This window comes from Cryptotermes secundus, unplaced genomic scaffold (assembly GCF_002891405.2).
Source record: "Cryptotermes secundus unplaced genomic scaffold, Csec_1.0 scaffold145, whole genome shotgun sequence".
In the NCBI taxonomy this organism is placed as follows: Eukaryota; Metazoa; Arthropoda; class Insecta; order Blattodea; family Kalotermitidae; genus Cryptotermes; species Cryptotermes secundus.
In genome coordinates, this window is record NW_019727392.1 from 231,808 (window position 1) to 245,338 (window position 13,531).

A 13,531-nucleotide genomic window follows, 5' to 3' on the forward strand; every position below is an offset into this window, starting at 1 on the left:
GGGACGCACAACAACTGGTCGTAGTGCATGGGGAAACCCACCCCCTCCAATAATAATAATAATAATAATAATTCAAAATATCAAAACCGCCATAAGGACAAGAAGACAATATCACGGGAGAAGGACTGACATGCAGTGCGTATTATAACAACAACCACACATTCCATCTTCTGCCGCTGTCTGCTTTTAATTGCATATAGAAATAGACGACCCAATGCACTCATTAACAGTACGACAGTCATTTGGATTCAAGCCCTACTTCCTTTTACTTTCAACATAAGCATGAACACGCTGCTTTTAACGTCGCAGGAATTCTGAGATGTAGGAACCTCAAGACGCTAATGATGAAGGAATGTGACTTAAGTGAGATTAATGTCAATCTTATCTCAAGAAATACTGCCGACCTATTGAATCTGCACACTGGCTCACGCTTCGAGTTCTAAACGGACGTCATAGGAAAAAAATGCAGCAAGCTATCCCATACTTCGTTATACAAGATGCTTCAACATCACGTGACGCCAGTAAATACAGTCGAGCTGAGGTCCAATCGATTCCTGGTACTCATTTCAGTTAAATTTTGAGTCGACCCCAGGGTCATACTGAGACTCGAAAGATTAGATAAAATGAAAAAGCTAACACCCTCGTCGGAAATTGAACCCACGACCTACTGGCTTGTAGCATAGTGCCTCAACCAATTACGCTACTGCGTGCCCCCAAGAGGACTGAACAAACCCGCACTTCATACAAGACAAGGGAGACGCTACAGCGAATTTATCTGTTTACATTCGTTACAGTTCAATAAACTTAGCTATGCATATAAATGAATAACGTAAGTTAATAAATACAGATATCCTATACGTCAAATCTTTGGTTGGACATAGAACTTCATCCTTGTAATGTCTATGTAAAATTATTATAAAAATCTTAATTCGAAATTACACACCCCTTCCTCCAGGGGCCCATTCGTTTTATCGGCGAAAATTAAGGTTAATTAAATTACTGAAGGGTTGCAATACAGAAGAATACAATTACAAGTCTTCAGCACTCTTGAAACATACATTAATTCAGGACCTAGAGTAAATATCGCTCCCAGGTCACGTGATGGTGTATCCACCATCATTTCATGAACGTTTAAAGGACATAAAAAAGCACAAGGTTCAGGTCCCGAATTTCCTTTCGAGTAGCCAAATTATTTCATGATAATCCATGAGTCGCACAATTCACTGAAGGTCGGCAAGTACGGAAGAGTAATGAGGTAAGTATTGGGAAGTAAACTGTAGCCCCAAGAGCCACTTGCAGGGGACAGATGTTAACCAGGTAATTTCTAAACAAATAACAGGCATATTATTGGTAAATTAATATACTTCACTGGAAGCGCGAGCGGCGTTATTACTTCCCGATTCGAGCGTAAGAAAACTGCAAGGATAAGCTGACTTTGCCGCTCGCTACTAACCTAAGGATACGTGGGACAAGATCAAATTATATATTCATATCCAACATTTGTGTTAAGGTAGTGAATCCTTGAAAAGTCAATAAACAGTATATCGACATGGCTGCATTCATTCGACGTCGACTGCCACCGCGAGGGTGCGCCCTGACTCTGGTTCTGTTGCTGTGCGCACATCGCAGGAGCAGTTCAGTCCCTGCCGTCCCTGCCTACCCTTCAGCTGCTGCGGCCGCCTCCAGGTGAGTGAACTGGTACTGATACAGACCGGTGCTGCTGATACGGGTACATCACTGCATAACAAGTTACTGGTTTCACTCATTTGATGCTGAAATCAATGTGGCACAACTAAGAGTCTTATAGTTTCCAGTATTAATTATTTAAAGGTGTAAGAGCGTACACACCATATTTCGCTGTGTTATTACAATAAACGTACTTCTTATATCCGCTTAAGAAATATATATAAAGTGACAGATTCGTTTGTAAGTCACGCAAACATAAGTAACCATAAAAAGAATAAACCTCGTCATCAACGTAACATACTGAGAAAAGTGATCGAATACAATTTTGTTATCCCTTCCCAACTGAGGCAATGCAATCCAGTCCATCTGAGTTTATTTTAGTATCCTTCACTGCGGATTCCTTCCATCGAGGCGTGTAAATCTACGAGAAAACCTTCACTTGTTATGTTCTTGGCGACACTTGTCACAGAAAGGTCAGGGCTGTTAACAGCCGCGTTCTTCACCCATTCATTTTTAAATTAATATGAAAGAACAAAAGTTATCCCATTTTCCGTGGCTGTCTTCTTTCTATCTCAATGCACAACTGTGGAACTTAGTTTACTTGCTGTAACATGCAGTTACATGTTGCTCGAGGCATTACTAACATGTAAAGAATTTGGGCATACACAGGTTACGAAACATTACACGATCGATATGACTGAGAACACAATTCCGCAAGGAATATTCTGCGGACGGAACCTCCACTAATTACGCAGTAATATAACTGTTATGCTTACATGTAGACTCTCTTATAAATTCCATATCTCTTTACAATCTGAAAGTGAACAGACATGTTTTCAAACGTACGCAACTGTTAGCGCACAGTGATTACTCTACGTAGGCGATCAGCATCTTCAACATCAAGGAAACTGCATTTTACCTATAGAGATACGCACGGGATTCGTACAACAGCAGGATATCCAAGGGAGACATATTGTGTTACATTCGAGGGAGGACACCTGATTAGAAATAGTAAGGTAAACAGGTAAAGTTGTCCCTGTGCTTAACTAATTAAGCACTACGCCATGAAGGCGTATGGAGGAGTGGATGTATAGATCCACATTTTCTTGACCTCGGCACTAGCTGGAGGTGAGTGGTCAGTTTCACGCCCCGGTACCCATTTGAGAGAAGCCTGGGTGAACCCCAGAGCCAGTCTGGATGATTGGAGAAGTGAAAATTCTTGATTCTACCGGGACTCAAATTCCGACCCCTCGGTCGTCCAGCCCATAGCCAGTCGCTATACCGACTACGCTAACCCGGCTCCTGATTAGAAACAGTATTTACTTAAAATTTATGCTAGAAAACAAACTAAAAAATCGTTTATCAATTCCTGTGAATTTTTACGAGCTACTTTTTATTCTACCCCGAAATGAGCGATCACATTTACTTTTCAGTTTGTGTGGGTTATACATTTCGTCAATGTTGCAATCGCGTGAAAGGATTCAATATTTTGCGTGGAAATACAATTGAATTGCCCTTTCCTAAGAATCAGTTTCGGCAGGCTGTGTCTGTGTTAACTCCCCTAGGGAAGAAGATGTATATGCATGTCTGGAGCCTCAGGCAGTAGGGATGCCACATAACAGTAAACTGGTATGACAGGCAGGCACTCGATTTCTCCAAATTTCTTCTGCCTAAAGCGTTGCTTTCAATTTCCGAGTTTACGAACAATACCTCATGGATGTTGTCGAAAGATGCGACACATATATTTCGGAATTCCGTTTAGTTTAACATTACGTTTGCGATTATATTTAGGGGTGAAAACTGGGGAAAAGACAGACGCAACAGAACAGTAATATAAGAAAATTACATTCGATAAATTTGGATTTCGTTCATAATTCTGCACAAGTCTTTTACTCTTTTTTCCATTCATAAGTTTGCATATCTATATCGTATATAGATGTAAGCTACCCTTGTAACAGGGTGTGGAGGCCCACAGGTCTGTGAGACGTCGAGGCTCCCACATTTTCTAGACAACTGGCTCACAGAGGGCGGTGAGGTTATCAGCTTTACGTGCCGGCCGCCATTCACCCCCCTCCCAAAAAAAGATTCCTGTTACTGATTTCTGTTAGAGGCTGAGTTGAACCCAGGGCCACAATGCGACTGGAAGGATTAGATCAACTGAAAAAATCTAATGACCTCATCGGCAATCGTACCCGTGACCTTCGGATTTGTGGCATACTGTGTGTCAACCAGCTACTTGCCCATGAATGGAGAAGGTACAATTTTCAAAAGCTACAACATTACACTAAGGGACAATGTAATGTAATTACAATCAATGTTACATCGACCACATGTGGCCATCTTGCTTAAAGAAATCAAGTTCTCGCAGCCTTGTTTTGTGTTACAGACCGAACTATGGCCAGCTTCGACCTGCTTCCAGACGAGTTACTTCTCAAGATATTCTCATACTTGGGCATTGATGACGTGGTCCTGTCTGTCAGAAATGTCTGCACTCGGTGGAGTAAGGTTTCAGACGACGATGAGATATGGGCGTACTTGCGTTACAGCCCACATGGAAGCATCCCACAAGAAGAAATTATTCGCAGGTTGCAGAATATGCCGGCATTGAGAACATTTCGATACACTGGAATTTGCAACGTCATAGAAGATCTGTCCGAACACTGCAGAAAGATCAGAGTTTTAAAAATTCCCCATATACAGTTAAATCCAGCCCTTTTGAAATTAACTATGGAACGTCTACCTGACTTGAGCGTCCTTGGTATTCTGATTAGTCCCACGGAGGACGGCCCTCAACTCACTCGCATTATTGGCCAATCCAAAACTCTGGTTAGGTTATATCTGGGCTCGTCCGACGGAGAAACTTTAACGGAAGGGCTGTTGAAACCCATAGCAGACGGTTGTCCGAATTTAAAGAAACTGAAATGTGAAGACTTCAATTGTCCGAGCAGTGAAATCTGTTACCTGCTAAAATGCAAGAAGCATCAGCTCGTGACGTATGACCACCGTGGACTCGTGTCTGCAGACTTCTTCACGGCTATCAATGAGTGCACGAATCTAAGAAAGCTCACCTTAATCGACATTGATATTGATGGTCCGCTTCAGGAAATACCTCCAATTACACAGTTACAAAACTTGGAAGCGTTAGAAATATCGTGTTGCAGATTCCCCATGGTAAAGAAAGTACCTCTAACCTTATTCCTCGGAACTTTCCCTCATCTATCGTACATTGGCATTCCTTACGCGGAAGGTAATATAGATGACCTTACGAACAAAATCTTACTCAAGTGTCCCTCACTTAAATACCTCAATCTTGAAGGAAACTACGAACTTCGTTGCAGAGCGCTGAGGAATATAGGTTCTTGTAAGATGCTGGAGTACCTGGATGTTACGTGCTGCACACAGCTGGACAAGAGGGCTATGAAGTACGTTGCTGAAGGCTGTCCGCAGTTGCGACACCTGGACGTGTCCGGCATTCCCATTTCGGAAGCCATGTTTCGGCAAATTCTGAGATGTAGGAACCTCAAGACGCTAATGATGAAGGAATGTGACTTAAGTGAGATTAATGTCAATCTTATCTCAAGAAATACTGCCGACCTATTGAATCTGCACACTGGCTCACGCTTCGAGTTCTAAACGGACGTCATAGGAAAAAAATGCAGCAAGCTATCCCATACTTCGTTATACAAGATGCTTCAACATCACGTGACGCCAGTAAATACAGTCGAGCTGAGGTCCAATCGATTCCTACGTGTTCTGAGTGAATGATTTGTGTTACGACACTTGATAAATATGTATGTGGTTCTTAAATGAAATCTCCGCCTTATTACACGTAGTAGTTTACAGACAGACTCAGATTGTCATAACAAAATAAGTGTCATTATTACGCCTCACCAGTTGGACCTCTATTCGTATAATAAATCGGATCCTATGTCCTGGGACTTAGATATAAAGCGGCGTAAAGTTTTAGTTCCTATGTTTCAGAACCAGAATTATGTACACATTTCCTTGGATTGAGTAATAAATATGTTGATCTTACTTGGACGCGTCTTTTATGATCCATTTCACGATGTTTCGTCCCTGTATTTAGAAATATTTTTCAATTCTAAAAGTGTGAAAAATTAAACGGCTAGCCTTTAAAATGTTTCCAGATATCAAGTGTACGTGTGTGACTATAGACGGGGTTTGGATTGGTGACTCGATTTATTGACCACTTATACATTCACGGTTCGTGACTACACTTTACAGATCTAGGACACACACAGACTAGTGTCCTCACTGTATTACGGTCTCCATTAGTCGTTTCCTGGTAACGGACTCCAAACACGGGACCTACCGGCTTGTAGCACAGTGCCTCAACCAAGTACGCGACCGCGTGGCCCGAACCTAAACCTCACGAATGCGATGTTAGTCGCGGGTTTCCCGCCTCCGTACCCCAAGTTATATCCAAGGGCAAGTCACGTGGGATCTGTGGCGGACAAAATGGCATCGGGGCATGTTTCCTCCGAGTACTCCAATTTCCCCTGCAAATTCTCATTCCACAAACTGCTCCATATTTCTTAATCCTATCATCTAAGCTAAACAGTGTCGTTAGAAATCAAACAAAAGAAAGGGAACAGTCATGCAAAAGGAATGACGAAGCCAGAATGTTGCGAACTTCGGGTAAAGTTTATGCTTTCAATCAGTCGCGTAATCACGTACCGCGAGATATTTCCGGAGAGCTACGTCAGATGTCGCTATTGTCACCACGCTGTTCCTAGGGTTTGCTGACATTCTGTCAGCACGTCGATTATTCTATGATGCTATTTCAACCGCTGAATGTCGTATCAGACGCTCTGATATTAAACAAATGCCTCTCGTTTTCTACATTTCGGCCTTGAAATTTCTTCAAAGAATCTGTATGACCCCTGTAAAGTGTCTGGTGACATCAAAATCTATCCACGTAATGACTGCCAGACATTAGTCGGATATGAGGCAAACTGGAAACAGTTACGGTTTCGTTACTAAAATTAGGCCAGATATTCTTGTTCACTTACAGCTTATCCCAGTCCTTCTGTGCCCGTAATAACACAGTGACATACACACTAATGGGGCACATAAACATAATGATAACACCACGCCGATAATACAAAGGTAAAAGTAAGCTAAAGCTATCCCTGTAACAGGACGTAGAGGCCCATAGATTTGTGAAAAGTCCAACCTATCACATTTTTTAGACAATCGGCTCACAGATGGCGGTGACAGTGTCAGCCTTACGCGCCGGCCGTCCTTTAACCCCCAGGAAGATTCCAGGTATTCATTTCCGTTAGAGGCTGAGTCGACCACAGGGATCATAGTGCGGCTGGAAGGATAAGGTCGATTGAAAAATCGGTTTGCCTGATCGGGGATCGAACTCGCAACCTTCCGACTTGTGGCGTAGTGCCTCAGCCAACTACGCTACCGCGTGCCCCAGGGCTGAACAAAACAACACAAAAACACGGACGCCGCAAGAGGAAAACAGCGCAAGAACAGATAAAGCAAACGTATTTCAAACACTGGAATATTTTAACTTAGGCACTGATGCAGTGCAGCAAGTTCAACAAGTGAACAGTTGCAAGAGGATCGCCAAGTAAGGTTGAGACATGTAGCACTGAGTTGTAATTTAAAAGTTTTTCTAAGTTAGGGAGTAATTGTAAATAAAGTTGCATTATAGACGGAAGTAAGTGTTTAAAATGCTACTTGCATTATTTTGAAGAAAATAAAAGTAGGTTTATGCGATCACCATGCTGTCTGTGTATCCCCCCGCCATATGTACTTGTGAATGGCTCAACTCAGCTTTATTACAGTTGGTATGTATATGATGGCACCTAAGCCTCTCGTCACTCTGTGTCCGTGTATCCTCACATGGCTAAGCAACGGCTTGGTAAAAACGTTACCTCTGCAACGAATACAAATGCAACAATAGAATAATTATTGGACGCGTCTTTTTTTTTCTTTTGCGGTCCGCGTCGTATTAAAGTAAAGTAGGCGATTAGTTCTTCCCAGAACATCTTGTTTTATCCTACATACCCACGTTCCTCTCTTTCTTTCACTACCCTGACCCGCATAATTTCGTATTCTGGGTTTCGCATTGACCTATAACCTTATATCTGTACCTGACATCTCCCAAACACAATTTGCAGCACAGTGTGAAATGTACCCTCATAACTTTGTCTCCCGTGTTCCATCAGTTTTCGCTGTCAAATTGAAACAACGAAATATTCGCAAAGACAGACACAGTGGCGCTGTTCTGCATAATTCAAGAATGAATCATCACAAAACTTCCACATTCTTCAAAGCTTCCACAGCACACACCTCTTCGGGACCTAAACATCACAGACACATTGCTGCTAGTTACTCGCACGCCCACCAGAGAACGATCGGCGCACCGCCCCGTACTTCACCGCACTACACACACGAACATGTGACACAAAAAACAGTCGATGTAATGAATAGCAGAAAACGGGAGCTGTCAATATTGTCACGTAATATGACTGTAGACGGGGTTTGGATTGGTGACTGATTTACTGACCGCTTATACACACGACTCGTAAGTGCAGGTAATTGCAGCGCCACCGCTAATCTCCACAATTCACAAATCACCACAGCACCCACTAAGCCTATTCCAGCCTGCTGTGACTTCACCAGCCGTTGCCTGGCAACTGTATCTAACAGTGGTGATCCTTCAGCTTCACGTGTTGTGGTTATATCTTCACAACCTCCCATAAAGAACTGCCTAACAACTAACTTTGTACCTCGCTTATATCATACGGCACGGACCACGCAGAAACACAACATTTCCAACAGTGAATCTATTCTTGCGTGCGTATTCGTTACGGCGGGACAGTGTTTAATTAGTCGTTGCTCAGAAACGGCCGTTGTTTACAGAGTCGCCGCTTAGCAACGGGTCTATACGCCACAATATGTTACTATATTTAACAAAATCTTTAATTTATTTTAAACCATTTTAACCAATTACTTTTAACATAACGAACCTTTTGTCTACATTAATATTTTAGTCTCTATTTCTAATGACAGCAATCTCTTCATGACAAGTCATGTTCAAACACATACGTAAAGTATTTCTTTGTACTGTTGGATGCGCCTCCTGACGGCCAGTAGCGGCCGAAACATGTAGAAGGCTTTATTTCATATTAAACAAGTCGCACTTGATGGACCATGGTATTTATTCATGTTACTGTTGGTGTTTGCACGAAATTGTGATATGCGTGGATGCAGTACCGAACGTACTTCAGAGCAAAAATTGTGGAATGTATGAAGGAGATGCACTGAAGTTGGATAAAGTTTGCGAAATTTCAGAGCACTACCATGGAGGGTGAGGGCAACCTCATTCTAACAGCACGGTTAAACTACGTGGTTTTTCTGCTCCGATAGAAACTGCTGGTTACATTTTATCGTCCCTCTCCAAATGTATGTATCTTAATCTCCATCTTCCATTTGGAATCTAAAGAAGTCGATACACTGCATATCGACGTGACTACATCGATTCGACGTCGAGTGCCACCGCGAGGGTGCGCCCTGACTCTGGTTCTGTTGCTGTGGGCACATCGCGGGGGCAGTTCAGTCCCTGCCTACCCTTCAGCTGCTGCGGCCGCCTGCAGGTGAGTCAAATGGTACTGACAGAGTCCAGTCCAGTCCGGTCCGGTCCGGTCAGATCATGCTGATAGATTTGAATATAAGAAATTATTTGAAATTTCGGTAGAGCAGCAAACTAACACTCTAATATCTTTCACTATTACTGGTTTTATAAACTGTACCACTTAGTACTTATTTCTATTTGTTTATATAGTAAACAGTTATTCAGTAAAGAAACATACGAGTAAAAGTAAAGGTATCCCTGTAACAGGCCGTGGAGGCCCATAGGGTCGTGAGATGTTGAGGTTCCCACATTTTCTAGACAATCGGCCCACAGATGGCGGCAAGGTTGTCAGCCCTACGCACCGGCCGCCCTTTACCCCCAAGTATATGCCTGGTACTCATTTATGTTAGAGGCTGAGTCGACCCCAGGGTCATAGTGCGGCCGGAAGGATTAGGTCAATTGAAAAAATCCAGTGACCTCATCGGGACTTGGAACTCGCGACCTTCAAGCTTGTGGCATAGTGCCTCAACCAACTACGCTACCGCGTGCCTCCTTTATAAAGACATAAAACTATTTAGAAACTGCGTAAGTTAAAATAACGCGTGATATGCTTAAGTACATCACGACACTGCAAATACCTAACCCCTCCTCCAAGACAACATACCGTGTGTCAGAAATCTACCCATACGAAATAATCTGCCATTCTTTATTTTCAGAATTGAAATACCCGCAAAAAAGAAATGATTGCAAAAATATTACGCCACTGAACCGCACAGTTCCTGGCGGCCCTGAGTCGTGCTTTCTGAACGCCTTCGGGCTGCTCAGCCATACACACACACTGGGGACAAAACAGACGTAGCCGCTGACGCGAATCTCAGTTCACTCACAAACACACAGAACACAGTGTAACCACACATTGTAATATTTGAATTGGTGTTCCCTGAACAGTACTTGCTCATCACATGAAACGCAACCCCCCCCCAGCCATACACGTTTCCTCGCTCGAACACGACTTGTAACAAACCGCTCTTCGGGCTTTTCGCAGCGGTCACCTGTTAATGTTGACGAGTTTAATATCAAATGAAGTTTCTCAGGAACAGGTCGAAGAATACGACAAGCGAGAAGCCAGCGTGAGGCGAGCGTGCGAGGCGACGTTTCTACTCTGTCCACTGTCCGGCATTCCAAAGAGCGTTCCGGGAACTGGGTAGGAGACATCTGCTCTGCTGGGTCAGTTAGAAAGAGCTCCCGTGAGTTGGGTTAGCTCTTTCTGACGGACCCAGTAGGTGCCTCCCACCCACTCACCTGGGGACTGAAACAGACCCAGTCTCCGAAACGCTGTGAAATCAATACATCAAAATGTTAGGCATAAACAACTGAACTAACAACGATTTAATTTTCTTAAACAGCAGCACAACGTGACAATAAGACAAAAAATGTGGGTTGATTCACAATGTATTTACATTTTCAGCCCCAAATTAAAAAAGAGATGAGTCGCTTTACAATTTACTTACACAAATTATCTCCCTACGGTGATCCTAAAGTTTTCACATAGAATTATTTATCTATCTGTGTATTTTTGAGGCTCGTGCCTTGTTTGAGCCTCAAGTAATTCTAAAATTGTTTCAATCGATGTACTGTTCTAATGCTGGACACTGCACGTGCTTTCTACACAAATGTGCAACGGATCTATAGAAGTATTAGCATGTATTCACTTTGCAACGGCCATTTTGAATAAGAATGCATTACAGTATATCGCAGCAGGGTACAGTAAACATCCTGAGGTCGCAACGGAACATTATACCCGAACACACGTGTGCCTATATCAGTCACACCATCAACTTAAATTTGTCCCTGTGCTTAACTATTTAAGCACTGTCATGACGATGTATCGGGGAGTGGATGTATACAACCACATTTTCTTGATCTCCGCACTAACTGGAGGTGAGTGGTCGGCTTCACGTCCCGGCAACTTTACCCCCGGGGAAAGAGCCCTCAGTACCCACTGAATAGAAGGCTGGGTGGACCCAAAGCCGGTCTGGACAAGGTGAAGAGATAATTCTTGACCCAACCGGGACTCGAACTATGCCCCTCGGTCATTTAGCTCGTAGCCAATCGTTAAACCGACTGCGCTATCCCAGCTTCCTTATGTTGATACTGCACAACAAGTGCCCATCATTCTGCAGTCTTGTGACCTATGTGGTGGTGCATCTTAAGCCAATCCGTTTGTCAACCGGCCGGATAGGAACTAGCATAGGCTCAGGAGAAAATTCTTTGCGCTTTCTGATGATTTTGTGGTGGCTCATCCGACGAAACCACAAATACGAGTATAATTTCTAAGAACTGTCGGTGTCTGTTACAGATTCAACCATGGCCTGGTTCGATATGATTCCAAACGAGGTACTTCTGAAGATATTCTCATATTTGACCATTGATGACCTCTGTCTCTCTGTGAGAGACGTCTGCATTCGGTGGCGGAGAGCTTCTCAGGCTAATGAGATATGGAAGAACTTATGTTTCAGCCCAAAACGAAGCGCCTCTCAGGAAGAAATAGCTAGCAGGCTTCGGCATATGCAGAATCTGAGGATATTCGAGTACTACGGAACGTGCAACGTCATAGGAACGCTATCTGAATACTGCACAAGAATAACTGTTTTGCGTGTTAGCAAAATAGAAACGCCTTCGGCCCTTCTTAAAATAACCATGGAACGACTGACTGCATTGAGGGAACTCGGCATTTTAATTAGTCTCAATAAAGAAGGATGTGAGCTTACGCATATTATTGGCCAATCCAGAACTCTGGATAGTTTAGCCTTGTACTCGTCAGGTACACGAAGTGTTACGGAGGGACTGCTGAAACCTATTGCAGACGGTTGTCCAAATTTGAACAACTTAGCCTTAAAATGTGGAGGTGACAATTATTCGGATGAGGAAATCTGTTATTTGCTGGAATGCAAAAAGCGGCAGCTCGATGCATACGAGCATTGGGGAAGAGTATTTCCAGATTTCTTCGTGGCCATAAACGAATGCACGAATCTAGAAAAACTCGTCTTCGTCTCCGTGGAAAACGACTCCCCATTCGATCAAATACCTCCCATCACGAAGTTAAGAAAACTGACAAAATTAGTATTCACATGCTGCAAATTTCCTGTGGTAAAGAAAATACCTCTGACTTTATTTCCTGAGGTATTCTCTCAGTTGTCGTACATTGGTTTGCCCTTGACGTTAGGAAACATCAACGCACTTATGAACAAGATCTTGCCGAAGTCTCCTTCGCTTACTCATCTCACTCTCGAAGGAAATTCTCAACTTCACTGCAAGGGATTCAAAAATATACGTTCCTGTAAAAATCTGGCGTGTCTCGACGTCTCCTACTGCAGCGCATTTGGCAAGGAAGCTATGAAGTGCGTTGCGGAGGGCTGCCCGCAACTCCAGCATCTCAATGTTTCTAGCATCCCCATACCGCAGAAGATGTTTCGGCAAATTCTCAAGTGTACGAAACTCAACACTCTATTAATGAGGAACTGTGATTTAACAGACATTAATCTCAATCTTATACCAACAAATGTTACCAGTTTATTATACCTCTACATTGGCCCACAGTTTCAACTAGCAGATAACGTCAGATATGAAATGAAACGAGCAATGCCTCAGCTGGTTATAAAGCAAGCCTCAGTTTCGTGTGACGCAAGTGAATATTACGGAATTAAGAGGGACCTAACTCAAAACGTGCCGTTCTAGTAAGGAAGCACATCGCAAAGCAATCAGTACCTGATGCGGTAATTCAGTTTCAACATTTGTAGTGTGCAGAGGGGCAAGCCGACAGGCAGTGAATGTCTGATACCATGTCTGTGTGTTTTCCTCAAGTGGAACCTCTCTTTCAACCATAAGACAGAACTTCATGTGATCACTAATTTGAAAACCAGGTTCAAATATTATTTTATCAGAGTTTTAAAACCAGAATAATACACTGTGTTCAATCAAGGAGGAAACTTCGCAACACCGCTGACCGGACCCAATATTCCTCACAGATTGCTGCTGTAACTGCAACTGCGGCGCGCGTTTATCAGCGCTAATGACTCATTCTGCTATCAGCAGTTACAGTAGCAATCTGTGAGGAATGTTGGGCCGGGTCAGCGGTGTTGCGAAGTTTCCTCCTTAACTGAACACACTGTATATGCAATTCTTTGGCCTAAGTACAAACGATACGGTGACATGAAGCCAACTCGGCTT

General features: G+C 43.2%; 2 protein-coding genes and 1 long non-coding RNA gene across 3 annotated transcripts in view; 2 read left to right on the forward strand and 1 right to left on the reverse strand.

Moving 5' to 3' along the window:
* The window catches only part of LOC111864627 (A disintegrin and metalloproteinase with thrombospondin motifs 9), a 363,750-nt gene that overhangs the window by 193,422 nt on the left and 156,797 nt on the right, over positions 1–13,531 (reverse strand). The window lies entirely within an intron of this gene.
* LOC117282323 lies at positions 319–5,721 on the forward strand. Its single transcript, XR_004513043.1, has 2 exons — positions 319–541; positions 5,418–5,721. It is a non-coding gene; the product is annotated as an uncharacterized LOC117282323 (long non-coding RNA).
* On the forward strand, positions 9,206–13,293 carry LOC117282320. The gene is made up of 2 exons (XM_033751506.1): positions 9,206–9,323; positions 11,661–13,293. The coding sequence occupies exon 2, from the start codon at positions 11,669–11,671 to the stop codon at positions 13,037–13,039; it is 1,371 nt and encodes a 456-aa protein (XP_033607397.1). The 5' UTR covers positions 9,206–9,323; positions 11,661–11,668; the 3' UTR covers positions 13,040–13,293.